The sequence below is a fragment of the Bos grunniens genome, chromosome 21 (assembly GCF_055505025.1).
Source record: "Bos grunniens cultivar Pamir isolate PY7600 chromosome 21, Bosgru_T2T1.0, whole genome shotgun sequence".
Classification (NCBI taxonomy): Eukaryota; Metazoa; Chordata; class Mammalia; order Artiodactyla; family Bovidae; genus Bos; species Bos grunniens.
Genome location: NC_141185.1, coordinates 11,674,857 through 11,698,082, shown reverse-complemented (window position 1 = coordinate 11,698,082; position 23,226 = coordinate 11,674,857). Strand labels below are relative to the sequence as shown.

The 23,226-nt window shown below is 36.5% G+C and overlaps 1 protein-coding gene across 3 annotated transcripts in view; it reads left to right on the top strand.

Annotated features, from left to right (window-relative positions):
* PPP4R4 (protein phosphatase 4 regulatory subunit 4) overlaps positions 1-23,226 on the top strand; it is a 103,955-nt gene that overhangs the window by 36,761 nt on the left and 43,968 nt on the right. For 2 of the 3 annotated variants that reach the window (XM_086363107.1, XM_086363106.1), the window contains exons 3-8: positions 3,083-3,185; positions 16,645-16,792; positions 17,284-17,357; positions 19,092-19,198; positions 20,338-20,445; positions 21,333-21,454. In XM_086363107.1, coding sequence (XP_086219233.1) covers positions 3,083-3,185; positions 16,645-16,792; positions 17,284-17,357; positions 19,092-19,198; positions 20,338-20,445; positions 21,333-21,454 — 662 coding nt within the window. Of the gene's footprint in view, positions 1-3,082; positions 3,186-13,288; positions 13,393-13,498; positions 13,871-16,644; positions 16,793-17,283; positions 17,358-19,091; positions 19,199-20,337; positions 20,446-21,332; positions 21,455-23,226 lie in introns of those variants that run through there. The other variant, XM_086363108.1, reaches the window with a different exon arrangement.

The window sequence follows — 23,226 nt, the reverse complement described above, 5'->3', positions numbered from 1 at the left end:
TTACTTTGGTTTATATTTCTGTGTTACATCATTTTCTGTCCTTTACTTTCAACTTGCTGATATTGTTATATTTGAAATTAGTTTCTTATGGCTGCGTTTAGTTGAGTCGGGTCCTTTAATCCACTCTGCCAATCCCTGTCTTTTAATTGGTATAGTTAGATCATTTACCTTTAATGTAACTATTTATTTAGGGTCTTAAATCTACCATTTAATTTTTTTCCTGCTTTAATTTCCATGAAATATTTTGCCTTCCTATCTATGAGGTATTAGTGATCATATATTTTCCTAACTGCAAAGTAAGTAAATAAAATTTACTGAATGTTCATATTAAATATTCGTGACATCAGTTCATGCCATGAGTTATCCATTCATCCATCCTTTTAAGAGATTTTTGCTAAACTTCTACTTTGGCCCAGGCATTGTCAGATGAAACATTCCTTTTTCAGGTATTTCTCTCCTCTCTTAGTTCTTTAGTGGTCTGTTTGTTTCTCATGGTGTTGTAGTAAATCATCACAAACTGGATGGCTTAAAACAACAGAAATGTACTCTCTCACAGTTCTGGATGCTAAAGGTAGCAAGTACTTTTTTAGCAACTGCTGCTGCTGCTACTGCTAAGTCTCTTCATTAGCAACTAGTAGTTGCTAAAAATAGCAACTGAATCTGAAATCAGTAGCCACAGAGTCAAAATCAAGGTGTCAGAGGGGCTCTGGGGAAGAATCTGTTGCTTGTCTATTCCAGCTTCTGGTGGTTGTCAGCACTCTCTGGCTTGTGGCAGTATCACTCCAGTCTCTGCTTTGTGGCCAGATTGCCTCTTATTCTATCTTCTTTGAATGTCTCTTTTAAGGACACTTGTTATTTGGTTTATAGTCTACTGGATAATCCATGACCAGCTCTTTATCTCAAGATCCCTTTTCAAATTAAGATAACATTCACAGTTTCCAGGATTATGGAGTAGATATATTTTATGGGGGAGGGCACTCTTCAACCTGGGCTTCCCAGGTGGCTCAGTGGTAAACAATTCGCCTACCAGTTCAAGGCTGTATATTGTCACCCTGCTTATTTAACTTATATGCAGAATACATCATGAGAAAAGCTGGGCTAGAAGAAGCACAAGTTGGAATCAAGATTGCCAGGAGAAATATCAATAACCTCGGATATGCAGATGACACCACCCTTATAGCAGAAAGTGAAGAAGAACTAAAGAGCCTCTTGATGAAAGTGAAAGAAGAGAGTGAAAAAGTTGGCTTAAAGCTCAACATTCAGAAAACTAAGATCATGGCATCTGGTCCCATCACTTCATGGGAAATAGATGGGGAAACAGTGGAAACAGTGTCAGGCTTTACTTTTGGGGGCTCCAAAATCACTGCAGATGGTGATTGCAGCCATGAAATCAAAGACGCTTACTCATTGGACTCCAGGAGTTGGTGATGGACAGGGAGGCCTGGCCTGTTGCGGTTCATGGGGTTGCAAAGAGTCCGACACGACTGAGTGACTGAGCACACACACATATGTACCATTCAACCAGCTGCAAGTAGTACTTTTATATGCAATTTTATTTTCCCATTTTTGATCTTCTCCTCACCTTGGCATGGCTCTCCGTTTTCCTTCCCTTCTCTTTCCTTCTTGAATTTTGTCTCTTAAAGTATTCACTTAGAGAGTGATGAGAATAGTGGAAAGATTGTACTGACCTATATTTTGCAGGCTACCATTACTGTAACAGTGGCTCAGTGGAAAAGCATCTGCCCGCAACGCTTGAGACGCTGGAGATGCGTGTTTGATCCCTAGATTGGGAAGATCTCCTGGAGGAGGAAATGGCAACCCACTCCAGTATTCTTGCCTGAAAAATCCTATGGACAGAGGAGCCTGGCAGGCTACAGTCTCTGGGGTCGCAAAGAGTCAGACATGACTGAGAGACTAAACAGAGATACTGCAGCAGGGAAAAGACTTTTTTTTCACAGCAGGGCAGCTTCATTTAGTCAGAATATGCTGCTTATTAGCAGGATTTACAAAGCACTGAAGCAAATAAAATAATACTTGAAAACACTCTTTAAAAAAGCCATATTAAGGTCTTTTTTTCAGCTGTGCCACTTGGTATATGAGATCTTAGTTCCCCAACCAGAGGCTGAGCTCATGACCTCTGCGGTTGAAGCACGGAGTCTTAACCTTTGGACCACTAGGGAAGTCCCCTTGTTAAGGCCTTATATACGTGTACTAACAAATAATCCCATTTGGAGAGTTAACTAAAATCATTTTTACTTAAATATTATGGCATCAGTAATTAACATTCAAATTAGTATCAGTTAAGGATAGGTGGAATTTCTTTCTGAGGTGACACCATATTTAATGACATCTGTTATAGCTATGTTTCAAGTTACTTGCACAACTTATGTTGCTTAGCTTATGTTTTAAAAACAAGTAAGTTTTTGCATGAAAATGGTTCTTGAGAAGAATTTGAAGTATTTAGGCGGCTAGAGTATTACAGATTGTTTTGGTAACATTTTAGTGACCTAATGAATGCTGTATCAAAAAGGTACCGTATAAATACACCCTACTGACTTTTAAAAATATAGAGTATATATATTATTAAGTTTCTGGCAACTCGGAATCAGTGGAGTGCAACAGATAGTTTCATTGTACTAGAAGAAAGTTGTATGATTCTGCTATAGCTAATTTTGTTGCTGTCCCTGCTGTTGTTATGATTATTAGTATTTTACTATAGTGAAATTTACCAAATCTATTTTTATAAAGTATAGCAAACTGGCAGGTCATAGGGGAAAATGAGGTCAAATTTTAAAGTAAGTAATAATGGTCTCAATATTTTTTCAGTAAGACGTGTAGATAATCATGTTTTAGCATAAACATAATTAATATCTCCATGTATTTGTTGTAAGATTTACCTAATGAAATTTCATCTCTGGCTTAATTTTTATATCTAATTGATGCATTTAAAGTTTAAAATTGTCAGAAGTTTGGTGTTCATTATTAAAAGCAGTTGTTTTCAAGTTAATCCATGCTTTTTACAATGTAAATTATAATCACAAATTTATAGTTACAAATCTTAAATTTGTGTTTTCTTTGTAAGTGCTGGTCAGGATATCCAGGGAACAAGCGTGATTGCGAATCTTCCATTTCTGATGCGACAGAACCCTGCTGAGACACTTCGGAGAGTCTTGCCAAAAGTTAGAGTAAGTTGCTGTGAAATAAGATTTGAATTCATCATGTTTTCCCAGTAGTACGTTGTCATTGCCAGGAGAAAATTTCAGAGCTTTGGATGGCTGATCTTTTGTACCTAACCACTGAGTGGAGGAAGTATTATAAATATTTTGAATTATTTTGAAAATATTTAGAGAACTTAGCTGATGGAAATGGAGAAATCTAGATCTTAAACTACAAAGTTTTCTGTAATCATTTTCTCAGTAGAAACATTATGTTTTCAGTAGCTTAAAAAAATTTTAGTCTTATAAAATCATAGCAATCTTTTTTGGTATTCTGTTGACAAACATATTATTAATAGTATTTCTAGAACATTGATAATACGATTTAACTGATAGTCTTAATAGTCACCTTTTGGTGACTGCTCAAGAATCATCAAATAAAGATTGGATTATGGCCACTGCAGTTTTAGTTTTATATTTAATTCCTTTCTAAATTCCTTCAGATTAGTTTTCCTGCTACTAATAAAATGTTTGATCTACTAGAACTTTCTTTTCTTTATTTAATATTGATTATTAATATATAATATTAAATATCTGATGCATACTATTTATTATTTATTTGTACCATATGCAAAGTGTTCTGTAATAGAACTTGAATGAACACAACAGATGATGCCTTTTGGGTCCTCAGGGAGCTTACCTGCTAATGAGGTCAAGGAGGTTACATAGTACTGGGGGTTCTGTTTGCGAATAGTGAGTTTTATAGACTTTGCTTTGGCTTTCTGTTTGGATTAACTTAAAGAAAATTTTTTTTAATTAATTTATATGTGTTTAAAATATTATTATTATGTGCCCTTGGGTTTTATTTTTAGGCATATACAGCATGCTTCCAGTGATGAAGATCAGGGATATAACATGTTATTTTTATAAGATGCCCAGATTTCTATGCAGACAGTATGGATGTACTTTGTATATATGTATATATATATATATATATATATATATATTTTAACACATTATAGAGGTGAATGGAGAAATTGCTTTTTTTTAGTAGTGTATGTGATTCAAAAGCAAAGGAAGCTTTTTCATGTCTGTTTTTCTCAGCTCATTCTGTAATTTCAGTGGAATTAAGTCTATACAATCTAGGTTTAATTTCTCATTCAACTGAAGTGATATTAACTGACCTAAGCTTGTTAGTATGTCACCTGGGAATACCAGTTAAACACTTGTAGAAGGGAACAGGTGTAGATCCTCTTGACCAAGGAGTTATTATGCATAAGCAAATTAGATTTATAGCTCAAAATATTGAGCACACTGTACACTCTGCATTGAGCAGGCTGAATCTGGGCCAAGAGAACATGCTGCAAGTTGTAAGTTTCATAAAGCAAGAATGAAAGGTGAAGGACAGACAGTGGTGAGCTTTAGAGGTCTCTGAATTATTTTGAAAAAAAGTGTTTGCCGAAGAGTTCACACTAAAGTTAATTAAATATTAATGTCTAAAAAAAGTTTTAATTTCATGGAAATATATACAGAATATTACATAGAGAGTATTTATACAAAGAATCAAATGTTTCTGCTGAAACTATGTAACTGAGTTATAGAGGACAAGATTTTAGTAGCCTTTTAAAGAAATATTAAGTTTAATTCATAATACAGAAGATTAACTAAATAAATGCATATAAGGAAAATATAAACTAATGATTATATTATACTAAGAAAATCTTTATTGCTGAATGATTTCATTTATTTCTTTAATCAACAAGCAGCCATTTATTTAGGATGCTCATCTATCTTACCCTTTACTATAAAATGTAGAAAACAGTCCCTGATTAGATTCTGTATCAGGAAGACATAGAAACTATGGAAAACAATGAAAGAACAAGCATAGGGGATTATTTAATGTGTGGTTCTGACTTTATGTAAAAATGCTGATGAATTAAGCAAATGGGAAAGACTTTTTAATGGGGGCAATAATACTGACTTTAATAGAGGGTTTAATGTAAAATGTAGGCAGCTGAACATTTAAGCAACTGCACCTCAAATAATAAAACCTATGTTTATGAGCAAATCATTTAAAATCATAATGTTCAATATTAAGATTTATTGGTACACATAACACCTTCTTTAATTCTGCCTTGCTTCTGTGAGTGGTGACTTCCAGGTGATACAAGTATGACAAAAATCACACAGAGCTGCTTTATTCACTTTTGCATGGCCATACTCTCTTAGCTAATTTTATAAAAAAGCAATCTTGTGTCTCAAAGTGAGCATTTAGTAATAATGGCTTCATAAATATTTACTGAGTACCTCCCACTGTTCTAAGCTCTGAGAAGACAGAGGTGAACAAAACAAGAACTTACCCTCAAAGAATTTTTTTAGGGGGGTGGGAAATAGACATTAAACAAGTGGGTGAGCATGAAAAACAGAGTAAAGTTGGGGAGGGGGAGGTGGGGGAGTTGGGAGTGTGAGGGCACTAACAGCATTGGGAGGTCAAAGAAGCATCTCTGAGGAATTGAATGCTGAAGGGATGGGATAGGAGAAACAGCCATTTGAGGAGATGAGAACAAGTGGTCCAGGCAGAGAGAGCAGAAGGAGTTGGGGGAGTTCAAAGAGGTCGTAAGTGTGGTGGAGTCCAGTGGGTAAGGGTAGGTTGTGACTTGAAGAGGTTAGAGAGATGGTCAGTGACAGAGCGTGCATGAGTCATTCTTTCTTCGAACAGTGGAAGGCCTTGAAGACTTGAAGCTGGGCAGGACTTTGAGAAGGATTTATCCCGTTAACATTTTGCGGTGATCATTTTGCTAATTGTGTGGAGAGTAGATTGGAGTGGGAGGAAGTTGCAGCTCTAGTCCTTGTAGTATGTGAAGCTGGCTTGGAGCAGGAGAGCAAATTAGGATGACAGAGAATGGTGGATATATCTGAGATGTATTTATTGAGATAGAATGAACTTAATGACGGACCCGATGTGGGAAATGGAGGAATGACTTCCAGATTTCTGGATTGTTTCTGCTGGTTTTGAGTGTCTTGGTTGATAGTTTATTACATCAACAGGGAAAAATAATTTGAATACTTACTAATGCTAATCTTCTATGATTGATTCACTTTTCTAGAATTTAAAGACATGAATAATAAATATTTCGTGTAAGAAGTTAATCGTTCTCCAGATTCTTTTCACATTTATAGCAGTAGTATAAGCAGCTTTTTAGAACTCACACTGTACCTTATCTTTACCTTGAAGAACATCAGATGAAGTGATGCAGATTTTTCTGGCCTTATATATTATAAAATTTCACCAAACAAAATATTTTAAATTCTGTTTTTGTTTTGTTGTATAGCATATGCATTTCATCTTTATAATAATGTATTAACTTAAAAATGGCTTTTAAAACAGGTTGCTGTTTTCACTGTTTTAGAGACGAAGGAATTTGAGGTTAAAAATAAAATGGCAGAAAGAGAGGCAGGATTAGAACTGAACTCATCGTAGTATTCTACAATTTGCTTTCTAAATTCTATCCAAAGTGGACGATGAATGATAGTGCAATTAGATCACTCATCTCAAGGTTAATTTAAGTAAGAGTCCAGAAAGGAAACATTTTGACCTCTATTCAGATTCTCTAATTCTAGATATGAGACGTGTCTGAATGTACAGTTGACCTTTCAACAGCATGGGTTTGAACTGCTTGGGCCCATCTTTACTTGAACTTTTTCAGTAAATATGTACCGCAGTCCTTCATCATCAGGTTTCAGTTGAATATGTGGTTACCAAATCTGGGAAACAGGGAGGGTCCACTGTAAAGTTTTATTTGGATTTCCCACTAAGTGGAGGATTGGCACCCCTAAACCATGTTGTTCAGGGTCTACTGTAATTACTGTATCTGTTTTTAATCCTAGGATATCTTTTGAAAAAGGAAGGCTTTTTCTGTGGTCTTTGTTGATTAAGTTTGAATTCTTCCTATGACATATTACATTGAATTAATATTGGATATTAAGATTTGATCTGAACTTTTGGTTGTCTAAAAGTGAAAGAATTTGTTTCACCAGCATACATTTCTAAAATACTGTGGTCCTTTATAAAATTTAAAATAGTGATATCATTAACCATGTGATATCAGTGCCTTCTTTATAAATCAAGCACAAAAAAAAGTCTCTGCTTGTTGAGTTATTGGATCCTGTTATTGTTTTTTCACTTACTTTGGGAACCAAAAGATATGGCATAAAACCATCTATTAGAAGATGTGCAATGTCAGGAACAGATAGAAATAGCTAGCATTTGTTGAGGTCTTAAGATGGGTGAAGCACTCTGTCAAACATTTTACAGCTCTTTGTTGATTTTTTATCTCTTTGAATGCCCATGGCAGTTCTATATGGGTCACAACTTAGGTCAGTTAACTTTCCCAAAGTCACAAAACTAGCAAGTGGTGTGATGAGGTTTGAATAAGGAGTCTGACACCCAGGTTCTTCCTCTTAACTGCTATACCACTGTCTCATTAGCTAATCATGATGTCAATAAATAAGTAATATGTCATTTTAGTTCCTAAGCCTTAGTCATCTCTCCTCTGATTACTGTAGTAGCCTCTTCACTGGACCTGTTGCTCCTTTTGCTGTCTGGAGCCCATTCGGCCAGAGGGATCTTTCATTTATTTATTTATTTAGGAACAAATTAATATATTTATTTATTTATTTAGGAACAAATAAACTTTGACAAAGAAAACTGTGTATATTCAAAGTATACAATGCGATGATTTAATATATATTATACATTGTGAAATACTCACCCCTATCAAATGAATTAATACATCCATCATCTCACATAGTTAATTTTTTTCTTCAGAGAGATCTTTTAAAGATCTTTCAGAGAGATCAATCATATCTTTTCTTCTTGAATGAAAACTACTGAAGTGGTGTGGTAGGCAGAACAGTTCCTACCATATCCCGGAACTATACATGTCACTTTCTTTAGAAAAAGAGCTTTTATAGATGTGGGTAAGGATCTTGACTGAAGGAGATTATCCTGGATTATCAGGGTGGGCCCTAAATGCCAGCACATGCATCCTTAGAAGAGGAATGCAGAGGGAGGTTTGACCCAAACCTGGAGGAGGAAGCAGCATGAAGACAGAGGCAGGGACTGCAGTGATGTGGCCACCAGCCAAAGAAGGCCAACGACTACTAGAAGCTGGAAGAGGCAAGTACCTGATCCTGCCTAGCAGGGAGTGTGGCCTTGCCAACAATTTGATTTTGACTGAGTGATACTGATTAGGACTAATGGCCTCCAGAACGGTGAGAGAATACATTTCTGTTGTTCTAAGCCTTTCAGTTTTTGCTAATTTATCATACCAACCACAGGAAAGTGGCTCCGTGGTGAAGAATCCACCTGCCAATTGTAGGAGATGCAGAAGATGTGGAATTGATCCCTGGGTCGGGACAGTTCCTTGGAGTAGGAAACGGCAGCCCAGTATTCTTGCCTGGACAATCCCATGGACAGAGGAGCCTGGCAGCCTATAGTCCATGGGGTTGCAAGGAGTTGGACACAACTGAGCAATTGAGCATGCACATAGAGGAAAGTAATACAAGTAACTTCTCATTTCAGGTAGAATAAAACTCCTTCAGTTCTCTAAAATGACCCTGACTAGCTTTCTACCCCACCTACCATTCTTTTCTGTTTCTTCCATCAGGACAGAAGTCTTGTCAGTCTGATTTATCACTTTGTCCCCAGAATGTAGAAAAGTACTTGGCAAAAATAGGCACTCAAAAATAATTTTAAAACGAGCATTGATTGAGCTTAATATTCTGAGACAGTAAGTGTCTACCTGAAAGATCAATGACACATTGGCCTGAACCACTAATGGCATTCTTGGATGAGAAGTATAAACAGTCTATCAGTGGAGTGATACGGTGCTGACTTACGTTTCTAGGGAGACCTTTTTTGCGGGGAGGAGTGGGAGAAAGATACATATTAGGGAAGAGATAAAGTAGACTTAATCACATGAAACTTGATTATATAAGATCAGAATATGTGGTGCCCCCATCTTTTGATTCTGAAAAGATTTATCACTTCTACTTTTCTCATAAGTTTCTCCCAATGTGATTATTTGAGTATTTTATATCTACTGAATAAAAGTAGATTTAAAAAATTTTATTAAAAATTTTTTATAGACAACCTTTACTATGTAAATAAATATGTTTGTTACTGAAAGTTTTACCTACTCTTTAAGTTCTGTTTCAAGTGGTACAGAGATGTGGATCCAACAAAGATAGTAAAGTGAAGAACCCTCCCCGTGGGCCAGGCCTTGTGCTCAGCAGTTTAGATACATCCTCTTAAACTTCTTAACAATTCCATGCCATATATTTATTCTTGTTTGACAGTTGAGAAAATCTAGGCTGAAAAAATTCTGTTCGACTATAATATTTTGTTTAAGCATGCAATTATATAATTTATTCTTACAATACACCAAGGAAAAAAGAAATAGTCTTAACTAAAAGAGTTAAAGAGCACAGAGATGATACAAATTGCCTTTTCCTTTGGTTTGTACTTCAAAAATAAAAGTACCTGTCTTCCTCACTGCCCGAGATGTTTTCTGAGAAAAGTTAAAAGTTAAGTTCTTGAAAAAAAAAGGGTTTTGTAAAGGCAACACAGTTCTACATAATAAGCAGAACATGATGTTCCAGACTCCCTGCAGGTCATAAAAAGCCCACAGTAGAGCAGGTCTCTACTGACAGGCTAAGCATTTAAGGACACTCTGATGTGAAGTAAGGTGAAGAAGAAAGTGAAGTTATTCCTGTAATGTCAGATTGATGGAGAAAATTTATCAGGGCCAGAATTGATCTTATGAGTAGTTTTTACAGGAAAGGAAGCATAAAATTGTGTAACTTATTCTTCCAGTTCACTAAGAAAAAAAAAAAAGTAGCATTAACCAAAGGATTTAGAGAGCATAGACAGATGGTATAAAATGACTCTTCTCTGGTTTATAGCTCAAAAATAAAAGTATACTGACCACAATGCATTCTGAAAATAATATCTGTGTTATATCTTTTTATGTATATCCATAAAGACAAAATAGAGTAACATCATTAATTCTTTGATGATAGTAAATTCAATGAAAACATTGACTGTAAATATAGCTGTTTTCCGGACATATATAAAAATTACACAAGCTAGTATTCTTAATAGATCTAAAAATACTGCCTTTCAGTATGATAAATTCTAGTGGAGACCAGTGTTCTCACTTAAATTTCTTAGTCATTCAATCATTTGTTATTTTTATCCTGCCTACAGTAAAAATGAGCTGGAACTTCTGAATCTCTTAATTAGAAAATCTTTCTTTTCTGTGATAATGGGACCACCATTACTACTTGAATATGGTTTCTGACTTTAGGCATTTGGATGACACAAAGGATAATTTATGGATATGTTGATCTACAATCCTTGCAAAATTATAAAACTAAGAAGATATTCACATATTGTACCGTAATAAAGGTCTTTGTTTGATTTAAAACTGTATGGATTTACTAGCCTTTTGGTAGTGTGTTGAGGTAGATAGCCTAGAAAATGTTCCCATATCAGAACATCTTGACACTCTAGATGAGGTCTCACAAGCATTCTTTTAAATGTACGGTTAAGCTTGTAAGAGAGTAAGGCATATTCAGGAGTCAGAAACAAAATAGTCCCATCCACTTCTACTTAGGTATGTGCAGGAAAGCATCATTCCTGTTCTAACAATGATGGCTTGTGTTCACAAAATTCACATGATCGTAACTTTTCTCAAGCCCATCAGAAGTGGTCACAAAGAAACAAGTGAAGTCTATTCAGAAGAGCTCTCTGAAGAGCAATGGGACACAAGGATGCTGACTTTCGACAAGAGTTTCAGAGGAAGAAGTGGGCACCAGATAAAATCGTTAGGAAAAATCAGCTAAACTGTTAAAACGTTTTTAAAGATTGCTATCCGTTTGGAGTAGCTCAGAGCTCCAGACACAAGGGAACTTGGCACTCACTGGTGGGCTCTTTGCCACACGCCCCCTTGGGCAGGTCAGGAGGCTGGAGAGAACCTCCTTTGGTGATGCAGATGTGACTGTTTGTTGATTCTTACTGGAGAACAGGGAACCACCCACTTCCTCACAGTGATGTGCGTGGACATATAGGGAATTTCAGCAGAAAGAATCGAATGAGAGTGCGTACTTACAGGATGACCAGATGCATTGCTAGCCCTGCCCTGTGCTATGTCTTCAGCTCCTTGGCTGTAACTAAATGGATATGTTTCAATATTGGAATGTATATCATCAATAGCAGTCCCTCAAAGGTAGGAAAACATGTCTTTGACTTTTCTCCAGTTTCTCAGAATACTTTGTGTGATGTTGGTACTTAATAAATAGGAGTTTCCTGGTGGCTCAGTGGTAAAGAATCCTCCTGCTTAGCGGGAAATGCAGGTTCAATCCCTGGGTTGGGAAGATCCCCTGGAAAAGGAAATGGCATCTCACTCCAGTATTCTTGCCTGGGAAATCCCATGGACAGAGGAGCCTGGTGGGCTGCCATCCATGGGGTCTCAAAGAGTCAAACACCACTGAGCAACTAAATAGCAACAGCAGCTTAATAAATAGCTGTGACTGAAATTAAAATTATACTATCAAAATTAGACTTTCATTGGCTTAGAGATTAGGATAGAAGGGGAAAGTGACTGACTAGAGAGAAAAGAAGGCATTACTTGCTTATAGAAATGTGTCACACTTTCCAGTGCCATCTCCCCCTGTAAACCGTTTATAATTTCTTTTTTCAAAAAAATGTTTAATAAAGTGGAACATTTGAAATGGTTATTTATAGCTCTTGTGTCCATTAGTTATTTCTTTGAAATGGGCACATCCTTTTTTTGCAGTGTTTTAAATTTTTATTTACAGTTCAAGTGTAAATCATGAAATTTCTGATGAGTCTGATTTATTATGTGTGAAAAATGACAGAGTTGTTCCAGCTCAAAGTTCCGTTTCAGAACCGTGGTCTTGAAATGCACTGATCTTTTTGGATGTCCTGGTGATTATGCATGGCTGGATACTTCATTGCATGCTTGCAGTCATCTAGTGATAGTTTCTATTGGTACAGCTATTTCCTTTTTTGGAAAGAGATCTTCTGATATTTTTATGTGTACCTCCTCATGAACCTTGCTGATCACTGAAACAGATTAAAAGAGGGTAAAACACACCCTTTTTATTCCTGTCTGCTGCCTCCTCTTTATTTTCCCCTCTCAGAATTTGATTTTTGATACTCTCAACTAGTTCTCCCCATCCTTCATGTAAGTGTGGAACATGGCAGTGAGTGATCAGGGAGTGAATGAGATACTGTAGTTAAATTGTTAAAGATATTTCATGGTTGGCGTTCCAATTATTCATATTTAAATCAGTTCTAAAGTCTTTTATAAATAGTATAATTATATAGTAAAAAGAGTTGTTCACTATTACTGTTAGGTACTAAAAATTCCCATACTGTGGCTCTCAGAACCCCAGATATTTTATATGTCATAGGTTAATATTTTAATATAAAATATAAATACTAGGTTAGTATTTTAATATCTGCCCCAGGTTAGTATTTTCATACTTAACTCCCTATTATTTAATTTCAAAATAATCAGTGATGTTATCTCTAAAAATATACAAAGATACTTTGTAACTTTAGGATTCCTTTACCTTTAACAGCAGTCTTTACAGTAGATACATTTATTTATTTTAAAAGTTTAGTTTCCAAATATGTGGACTCAAAATATTTGCTCTTTTGGAATAAGCCAGTGATTTACTTATGCTTCTCTGTGTTGTGACGGTAAAGAGAAAGGTCTTCTGGATGCGTATGATGTGGGGTTATTGGAAGCAGCAGTTTCCTTCTCTGCAGGGACTGTATTACGTTGTCTACAAAATGCTTTCTTGCAGCATTCATGCTAACTAAAGACTGAATTGAAACACAGAAGTGTCTAGTACATTTTCCTTCCTTGAGTGGGACTTGTTTTTTTAAATTTGAAAGTGTACCATTCACTCATTTATAAAATGTCTTATTTCATTTTTGAGGAATTTGAGTTGGAATGCCAGCCACACGATAGTATGTAAGAGGAACAGTAACCGGCATTAAGGCATGCACTTAAGCAATAGAGGAATTTACTTTTCAGTGTCTTCCAAGGTCCATGAGGATGCACACTTATTTACCCAGAGAGTATGGATCTCACTATGTTTGTCCTGAGGGTGTGACTCTGTGGAGGAGAAACAGGAACTGGTAAGTATCACGTTCTTATTGTATTATGTTTCAGAAAAATATGTTTAGAAATCAATTGAATTTTAGCATTGATGAAGTCTCTTAGTCTGTGCTGGTTTCTTAACAGTGGACAGTCCCAGATGTTGAAGTCAGCACAACAAGAGAAAAACCCAAATCCTGATAAGACTTGAGGATTTTTCGAAAATTAAATGCAAAATAGTTGGGGCATATGTTGCTGCGGGAGTCAAGACTAAGTAATACAGTAAGAAGATGTGAAGTTGGAGAACTCCTCCTGTTCCTCCTTTGCATAAAGTTCGCACACGTCCAAAACCCAGGACCTTAATGACTTTAAGAGGGGCAGAATCACATCTCTTGGAACTTAAAACAGCAGACTCATGTGAACTGGAATGCACACTGTGGCCCTCACAATTTATTTAAATATTTCTTTGCAAAGTGCTTTCTGTTTCTAAATAAAAGCTGTGCCTTCTGAAACCTGTAAGTGATGTATCCTGGCCACATCAAATCTTCTAGAAGTGTTTTCCAAATCCAGAATTCTTAGTTTGGAGCAAATGGCTTTTTTGGGAAACAGTATGAGAGGGGGATGTGGGAGGGTTATTTCAGAGACCAGTTGCTGCTCTGCTTTACACCTTATCATTGCTTCTCTTTTTCTTTTCAGCCTGGAACTCTTAAGATACATAATTGAAAAAAGCTTGTGAAATGACATATGTGTGTGTGGTACAAAAGTTTAAAACAAAATGCAACAGAAATCAGCCACCCTAATATGTGATCAGTTTTCTGGGAATGAACCCCATCATGTAGGCATCTGCCAAGTCTCTGACACTACCACCTACAGACTCAGGGTTGATGTAAGCCATGCCTTAGTAAATGGTGACGAGGAATGCAGAGTCTGTGAGAAAGAATTCAATCCTTGGCTTTGGCATTAGGCCAACAAAGCTTAAGTCTTAGAGTTGCCGATGACAAGCATGCTGGCCTTGAGCAAGATGCTTGACAGCTCTGTGTCTTTCAGTGTTGTAGAATGACATGTGTTATCTCCTAGTCTGATGCCTGGCAGTGGTCCCACCATGCTGAATTAAGGACTCTGGGTACATGGTCTAAATCACGGTTACAGAGACATTGGGGTAGGGAAAATGGCAGGAACATCTCCATACTGACAAGATAGAGAATTGAGAATGCATTTCTATATGATCCATTTTTGCTTTGCCTTATATCTAATTCTCCCAATCCCTAATCTTTAGGACTCACTTCAAAATCTCTTGAAGCCAACTTTTAGGAGATGTGGACAAAGTGTGAAGGGAGAGAGCCACAAAAGCAGGAAGTTTAGGTGAAAGGGTAAGAGATATTCAGTCATCCAGCAATTACTCACTGAATGCCTGCTGTGTGCCGTAGGAGTTGGGGATACAGTAGTGAATCAGACAAAATCAGACAAAAAAATTCAGTAGTCATGATGCTTGTGTTCTAGATGTGGGAGATAGACTGTAAACAAATGACTGTGTTGTATGTTGGATAATGGTGATGATCAACCCAGTTGGGTCATGGTGAGGGCTGGGGTGGAGGAGTGGCTTTCAGTTTAAAATAGGATCATCAGGGAATGGCTCACTGAAAAGGTGATGAGAGTAGAGGCTTGAGGGAGTTCAGAGAGCCGACTGTGTGGAAATCTGGGAAAAGAGACAATTGGGAGGCAGATCTTTGTAAATCATTGAAAGGGTTTTGACTTTTCCTCTGAGTGAGTTGGAAAACCACTGGCAAGTTTTGAGTGGATAAGTGACATGATCTGACTTTAGAAGAATCTCTCTGGCTGCTGTAAAGAATGGATAATAGAGAGGCAGTGATAGAATCAGATGCTGATGAGCAGGTTATTGAAGTAATTCAGGCTGGAGATGATGGTGGCTTGGACCAGCCTGGTAGTGATAAAGGTGATTGATGGTCAGATTTGGGGCAGGATTGACTGCTCATTTGATTATGGGAAGTAAGCAACTGAGAGGAGTTAAGGATGACTCCAGAGTTTTAGGGTTGAAAGTTGGAAGGACAAAGTTATCCTGTATTGTTTACTGAGTTGGAGAAGATAGGAGAAGGAACAGGTTTTGGGGAGAGATGGGTTCAGGTGATGAGACTCTTACCAGATATCCAAGGGTGCTGTAGAGGAGACAGTTGGATATACAGTGGTCATTATGTAAATGCTCAGTTTGCACAAGTTGGTAAGTCATAAAACTTCTATGTAAATGATTTAAATCAAATCTTTAAGAAGATGAAGCCATATCTATGTTTTATATATTAGGAAATAATGCAGAAAGACTAATTTTCCTAACATCGCAGATATGAAACTTTGTTTTATGGATGCAAGTTCCACATCTTGTTCTACCAAGTTTATTAGTTATAAAAATAGGCATACAGGGGAAATTCCAGTAGTTACCGTAATTGATTAAACAAAGTAATGCTTTTGGCTATATTTATGTTATGCACATCTACATAGTCTTCTAGAGAAATACAGGTGAGACCTTGGTGAGGTTTATATGAAAGATAGGTTTTCTTTTGTTTTACTCTTTGATTTGTTAAACTATTCTAATGTAGACTTTGACTTTAAAAGGTGAATGGAGATGGTTATGGATATAACTAATTTTTTTTAAATTTTTATTTTATTTTTAAACTTTACATAATTGTATTAGTTTTGCCAAATATAATTTTTAAAACATTCTTATATTAAGCAAAATTCTTTTTAAAACAGTTTATTTCATAGTAATTTGTGTTCTTGTCACTTGTTTAAAGGGGAAAATACATTTTCACAATCATAAGTGTATTCCTTTTTTATAGTAAAATGCATAATATTTATTTTTTGAAGCAGAAATACAAGTAATAAAAACACATGCAGTTGTCTAAGTTTTGGCATTATTGTTTTCGGTGGGGTGGCAAACTGTATAATACAAATAGGAAAACAGAAACTGAGATCTGTTAAAATGCCAATTCTATTATCTAAAGGTGTATGTACTTTTTATGATTTTTATGCAGTAAAACAATGGAGTGCTATAAATTATCTAAGACATTTAAAACTTTATGTGGTCTAATGAGTTAAACAATCAGGAGCAGATTAATGTAGTTTTCTTAAATAAAGTATTAAGAAGAAGTACCTATCCTTAAAGGTCATATATAGTTATTTTGTAGAATATGACTGTTTGGTTTCTATGACCTTGGATTTAAAAAAAATTATAACTTCTGATCTCTCATCTCTGTAATAGCAAACTCTTTCTGATTATACAGGAAGCCCTGCATGTTGCAGGGGTGGAAATGCAGTTAACGGCTGCAGTGTCGTTTTTGACCATCCTGCAGGACGAATCGGTGTCCGTTCATACCTATGCCCACTCCTTCCTCCAAGTCATCCTACTGCACCTGGAGCACAGGGACGCAGGTCAGGGGCCTGGCATGCTTCATCCTACGTGTACTAATTGTCGCTCATATGTGGCTGTGATCTTTGAGTCATGGTAGTCTGATGACCGCAATTGAGTGAGGCTGTTCTCCCTAAGAGTTGGTCAGTGGTGTGACTAAAATTCATGATGGCTCATTTTGGAACAATCCACAAAATTCATTGCCATTTGAAGCCTGAAGACCCATAGTTTATGCTTTCTTCTTAGATTTTCTTCTTATACAACACTTACATTTAATTATAGTATAAGAAAAAAGTACACTTTGGGTTGAAGATAACCCCTTGATATTATTTTTTAAAATATCAGTGTTTTCCAGATATTGGCTAAGACAGAAAAGCAGAGAAACTTCTTATGGTAGCAATAAAGATAATTTAATTATTGCTATTTTATAATTAAAGTTTGTTGTAAATATTAATGGCTAAGTTGAAACTGAATTTGTGAGATAGTTAACTTATGTTTTGTCTTTGTCATTCAGGTGTCAGCAACGCATGGCTGGAGACTCTTCTGTCTGTGATAGAAGTATTGCCCAAAGATACCCTAAGGCATGAGGTAAAACTTCTATATATAAATTTTAATATTTAAGTTACTCTAAGGTTTTTGTTTCTTGATAAAAATGGTATTTCAAAAAGAATAGAGTTATTTCCTGCTCTGAAAGCAGCGCATATTCATTATAGAAAACTTGAGTAGTAGAGAATATAGAAGGAAGAAAAATCATGATTCTGTACTTTGCTTCTTTTAGCATTCCGATGTATTTTCATTTCAGAATTTTTTCCCTGTATATGGTGCTGTTTGACATGTTAGTGATCATATTGAATTTATATATGTTTTTCATGTAGCATTATTTTCTTTATTATTTTCTCATATCACTCATTTGGTAGTAGCTACAAATATTTTACTTACTTATGAAATACTTAAGCCTGTTTTCAGTGTTTTATTATCCAAGTAAGGCAATAGTGAACATTTCCGTAGAGCTTTTCCTGTTTTTCAGACAATTTCCTTAACTGTAACTTCCCCAAAAATGGAATTATTAGGTTAGAAGGCATTAATATTCTTAATACTTTCGACTAGTAATATGAGAAAATGCATGTTTGCCTGGACTTTCATCAGCAATAGCATTTAAGTTTATATATTTATTTGGCTTTGCTGGGTTTTGGTTGTGGCATGTGGGATCTAATTCCCTGACTCTGGCCCCCTGCATTAGAAGCACAGAGTCTTAACCACTGGGACACCAGGGAAGTCCCTGAAGTTACAATGTTTTGTTTCAGTTCAGTTCAGTTCAGTTCAGTCTCTCAGTCATGTCCGACTTTTGGCAACCCCATGAATCGCAGCACGCCAGGCCTCCCTGTCCATCACCAACTCCTGGAGTTCACTCAGACTCATGTCCATCGAGTCGGTGATGTCATCCAACCATCTCATCCTCTGTCGTCCCCTTCTCCTCCTGCCCCCAATCCCTCCCAGCATCAGAGTCTTTTCCAATGAGTCAACTCTTCGCATGAGGTGGCCAAAGTACTGGAGTTTCAGCTTTAGCATCATTCCTTCCAAAGAAATCCCAGGGCTGATCTCCTTCAGAATGGACTGGTTGGATCTCCTTGCAGTCCAAGGGGCTCTCAAGAGTCTTCTGCAACACCACAGTTCAAAAGCATCAATTCTTCGGCACTCAGCCTTCTTCACAGTCCAACTCTTGCATCCATACATGACCATAGGAAAAACCATAGCCTTGACTAGACGGACCTTTTTTGGCAAAGTAATGTCTCTGCTTTTGAATATGCTATATAGGTTGGTCATAACTTTCCTTCCAAGGAGTAAGCGTCTTTTAATTTCACGGCTGCAGTCACCATCTGCAGTGATTTTGGAGCCCAAAAAAATGAAGTCTGACACTGTTTCCACTGTTTCCCCATCTATTTCCCATGAGGACAAATATAAAAATTAATCTATATGGAACAAAAACAAATTTCACAGTATCTAATAATTAACTGCTTTTTTCTTTTGAAAAATGAATGTTTCACCCCTGTATGTACATACAGATCATTAGAGAATTCACCATAAGCCTTAATTAAATTTTTTGTGTGCCTGATTATTTTTGATTGCATGATTTATCATCATTCTTAATAATCCAGAAAGTGTAGTGATCCAGGTGATAAACAGCCATGGACCTCAAAATGTAACTGAGGTTCTGTAAAAAATATTTAGGATATTAAAATGTTCTTTGAAGAAAATAGCTGACATTAATGTCAGGAATATATAAAGTTTTGTAAATTTGTTCTCTAAATCTTTTCTCTTTAGATTTTGAATCCACTCGTTTCCAAGGCACAACTTTCCCAAACAGTCCAGTCTCGTTTAGTTAGTTGTAAAATTTTAGGAAAATTGACCAACAAATTTGATGCCCTTGCGTGAGTATTTGTACATAATTTTTTGTCTACTAAAATGTTTAATGACTATATGTTTAATAATTATATTTGTACTACTCCATACTGTATACACTTTAACTGATTCAAATTTATAGAATATAGAAATCTCTGAAATCTACTGTTCAGATGCATTTCTTCTTGATTTGGCTTTTCAAAATCAGTAAGGGTAACTTTTTTCTTATTTCCCGTATTAGTCATTTCCATCATGTACCTAGTGTAGTTTTGAGGATAGCATGATATCTTTAATCTTTAAAAATTGATAAATATGATGTAAAAATAGATTTCTGCTCTTTTCCATTATTGCTATGAATTATTATGTTGAATAATTTATCTTACTTTGAGGTTTAATGGAGATTGTTTATAATTTATTCGCTACTTTCTGCATAGATGATAAATACCAAGTGGAAGGAATGGAATGTTATGTAATTATGACGCAAGAGTGAGCTTTAAAATTGAAGAATATTTTGGTTGATAGCTGCTATAATCAGATAGTCCACTTGGCCATAGCCTTTTTGTTTTAGCTGCCAATTCCAAATTAACCCTTATTTTTAAAAGATTCTGTCATCATTAAAGTAGCTGTTAACATGCAAATGTAATCACACATATAAATATACATTGTAAACTGGTATTGTTCAGTCACTCAGTCATGTCTGACTCTGCGAGCCCGTGCACTGTAGCATGCCAGGCTTCCCTGTCCTTCAGTTTCTGGAGTTTGCTCAAACTCATATCCATTGAGTCAATGATGCCATCCAACCGTCTCATCCTCTGTTGCCCTCTTTTCCTCTTGTTCTCAGTCTTTCCTAGCATCAAGGTCTTTTGCTCTTTGCATCAGGTGGCCAAAGTACTGAAGCTTCAGCTTTAGTATCAGTCCTTCCAGTGAATATTCAGAGTTGATTTCCTTTAGGATTGACTGGTTTGTAAACTATAAAGCTCTATATTAAAGTGGTATAATCTACTGCATGTGGAATTTAAACTCTGGACAGCTCAAATAATTAATTTTTGTTTCCCTTTAAAAAAAAATAAAGTATGTTGTTAATAAGCTAAGATTTTAAGGATAATTTCTTGAAAATATTAATTACTCTAAAATACTTATTTGCATGATTCTTTCTTTTCTCTCTCAGCATTAAAAGAGAAATACTTCCCTTGGTAAAATCACTCTGTCAAGATGTAGAATATGAAGTTCGATCTTGCATGTGTCGGCAATTAGAAAATATAGCTCAGGGCATTGGGTAAGTATGCTTTCAATTTCTTGTCACATTTTTGTTTCTGGATTGTCAGACATGTGTATCCTGTTCTGTATTCCATGAAAACAGGCATTTGTTTGAAGAACTAAACTTTTTATGATCTTTAAAAGTGATCATAGTAAGTACCTTCTGATGTGTTTGTATTAAGAGATAAAAGTGAAGCTTGCTTATTTCATTCACCTTTTTGTTCCTATATTTTACCCCCTTTTGACATCATGACAGGGTTAGATTGTAATTACCAGCATTTAAACTGGTAAATATGGACTCCTACAAAGGTAATAGGATCGGGCTGTCCTTCGACTTCTATTCCGTATACTTCTGGCTGTGAGACAAGAGAATGATAGTCTCATAAATCTACTAGTTTGGGCAGTACACGCCTTGCATCTCCTTCCTGAAAAAATTCCTCACCTATAATCCAGTATGCTGAGAGGAACTAATGAAGAGGGAAAATGTTTGCATCATACATGTAGGTCCACAATGATGCCTTATTTCCATTGAACTTTTATGAAACAGCAAATGAGCAAAGAAAATGAATATTATGCTTCATAAAGAAGAAATACAAGTGGTTAATACACATGTATTCAGCCTCATTGTTCAACCATGTTAGTTGTCATGGAAATACATTCACTTAGTGAGTATATATTGAGCAGCTACTGTAAGCTGTAAAAGTAATGATGCAATTACCATGGATATTTCTTATATTTAAACTGTCATTCTTTTCTAGCCAGACTGCAAGCTTCCAGAGAGCAGGAGCCCTATCCTCATGATTTTTCCTATTTTATGCAGCATGCAGCTCAGCAACTGATCCTTAATCAAGTTCTTACCAAAAATTTATTGATTTGATTTGTTTTCTTCTGTTGCTTATTGTGCAGGACAGAACTTACCAAAAGTGTGGTGCTCCCTGAATTAATAGAACTTTCTAGGGATGAAGGCAGCAGTGTGCGGCTGGCAGCCTTTGAAACTTTGGTTAATCTGCTCAACATATTTGATACAGGTGAGTCTCCATAGCTTTGCTTCTGAAAGCATTGTGTTTTCCTGTTCCGTGTCACTAGTAGAGGAGGAAGCTGGCTGCAGTATAGTAAGTCTTCCTGATGAGAGTGAGGCGTCCCTTCCCCTCTCTTGCTGTGGTCCTTCCTCTTTGAGTGCTTTCTCTGCTGCCACTTTTCCCCTCCTGGCACCTGGTGGTGGTGTATATTCCCTACCTCTCTCTCTCCTCTCATCAGCATGTAACTGACTAGTGTGGAGAGCTAATAAGAATTTGTGTTGGTGGGTTAGCTTTTAACTTGCTCAACTAACTGATCGTAAGACAGATCTTGACTGAAGCAATATCAATATTAGTTTCCTCTATTTTATATTTTAATGCTAGAAATCTCCTGGTCGCAAGAAGAGAAGTCTGGGCGGGGTATTTGGGTGGGAATCGGTAAGGAGGTGTTTCTTTGTGTTACACAGATCAAGTCAGCGAGATGATTAGTTGCTCTTGTGTGTGACTAGATTCTTAATGAATGTTGGACATTAGTTTTATCCTTCCAATTGACTATTTTGGTAGGGTGTAATTTGAAAGGACAGATGTTCAGTACTCAGGTGCAGAACACTATTGTGTAATTGTAGGATTAACAGTGTTTTAACTGAGTTAGGAGAATCTGTTAAAAATTATTGCAATGTGGACAACTATGTTGTGTGGATGTTACAGAATAATAATTTAAGCCATGTGGTGCACCAGAGGACTAAAAACAGCAGTACCTGAGAAGCGAATGAACGACTGTCCATGTCCTAATAATGGGGAGCCCCTAGGCATCCAAGCTAGAGCCAGAGATCACCTCTGATCTGGGACCTTTCCTGCCGCACACTCGGCTGTCACAGATCTGTCTTAACATGTGTTCCTGGCTGTATTTCCTGCCGTTCTTCCCTGCTTCTCTTGGCTCTGGTGCTCTAACCCCACTCACCATTTTCTTGGCACATCAAATTCTTTGCACCTCGAGGCTTTCCATGTTCTCTTTTTTCACTCTTCCTTCTATTTTCCTCCTAGCCAGTTGCTTCTCCTTCAGTGCCCAGTTCAGATCCAGTGTCCTTGCTGACGACTTCTAAATCCCTTTATGCCAGGGGTTGGCAAACTATGGCCTGTGGGTCAAATCCCACTCCTGCCCATTTTGTAAATAGAGCTTATTGGAGTGCAGCCACGCTCATCTGTTTCTATGTTGTCTCTAGCTATTTTGTGCCAGAGTGACAGAGTTGAGTACTTGTGACAGATAAACTACAAAACCTAGAATATTTGCAAAAATAGTTGCAGACAAAATGGCAGCCCACTCCAGTGTTCTTGCCTGGAGAATCCCAGGGACGGGGGAGCCTGGTGGGTTGCTGTCTCTGGGGTCACACAGAGTCAGACACGACTGAAGTGACTTAGCAGCAGCCTTATACTATTTAAATAATGATCACATTGTCTTATGATATTTTGGGGGCTTGATTTCTTTGCTGGTCTGAATTTCATAAGTTCAGAAACCGTTTATCATTCACTTTTCTATTTCTGTTAATGTTTGTTCTCTAAGAAATTTCAGTAAATGTTGGATGAATGTTATTAGTAAAAACAATAGATATGGTGCTAAAATGTGATGATAATAATAGCGGTAATAATAATACCAATAATCCTGTTACAAAATTTTACTTAGTGTTGTCACACTCTTAATTTTGTTGTTTGTTCAGTCGCTAAGTCATGTCTAACTCTTTGCGATGCCATGGACGGCAGCATACCAGTCTCCTCTGTCCTTCACT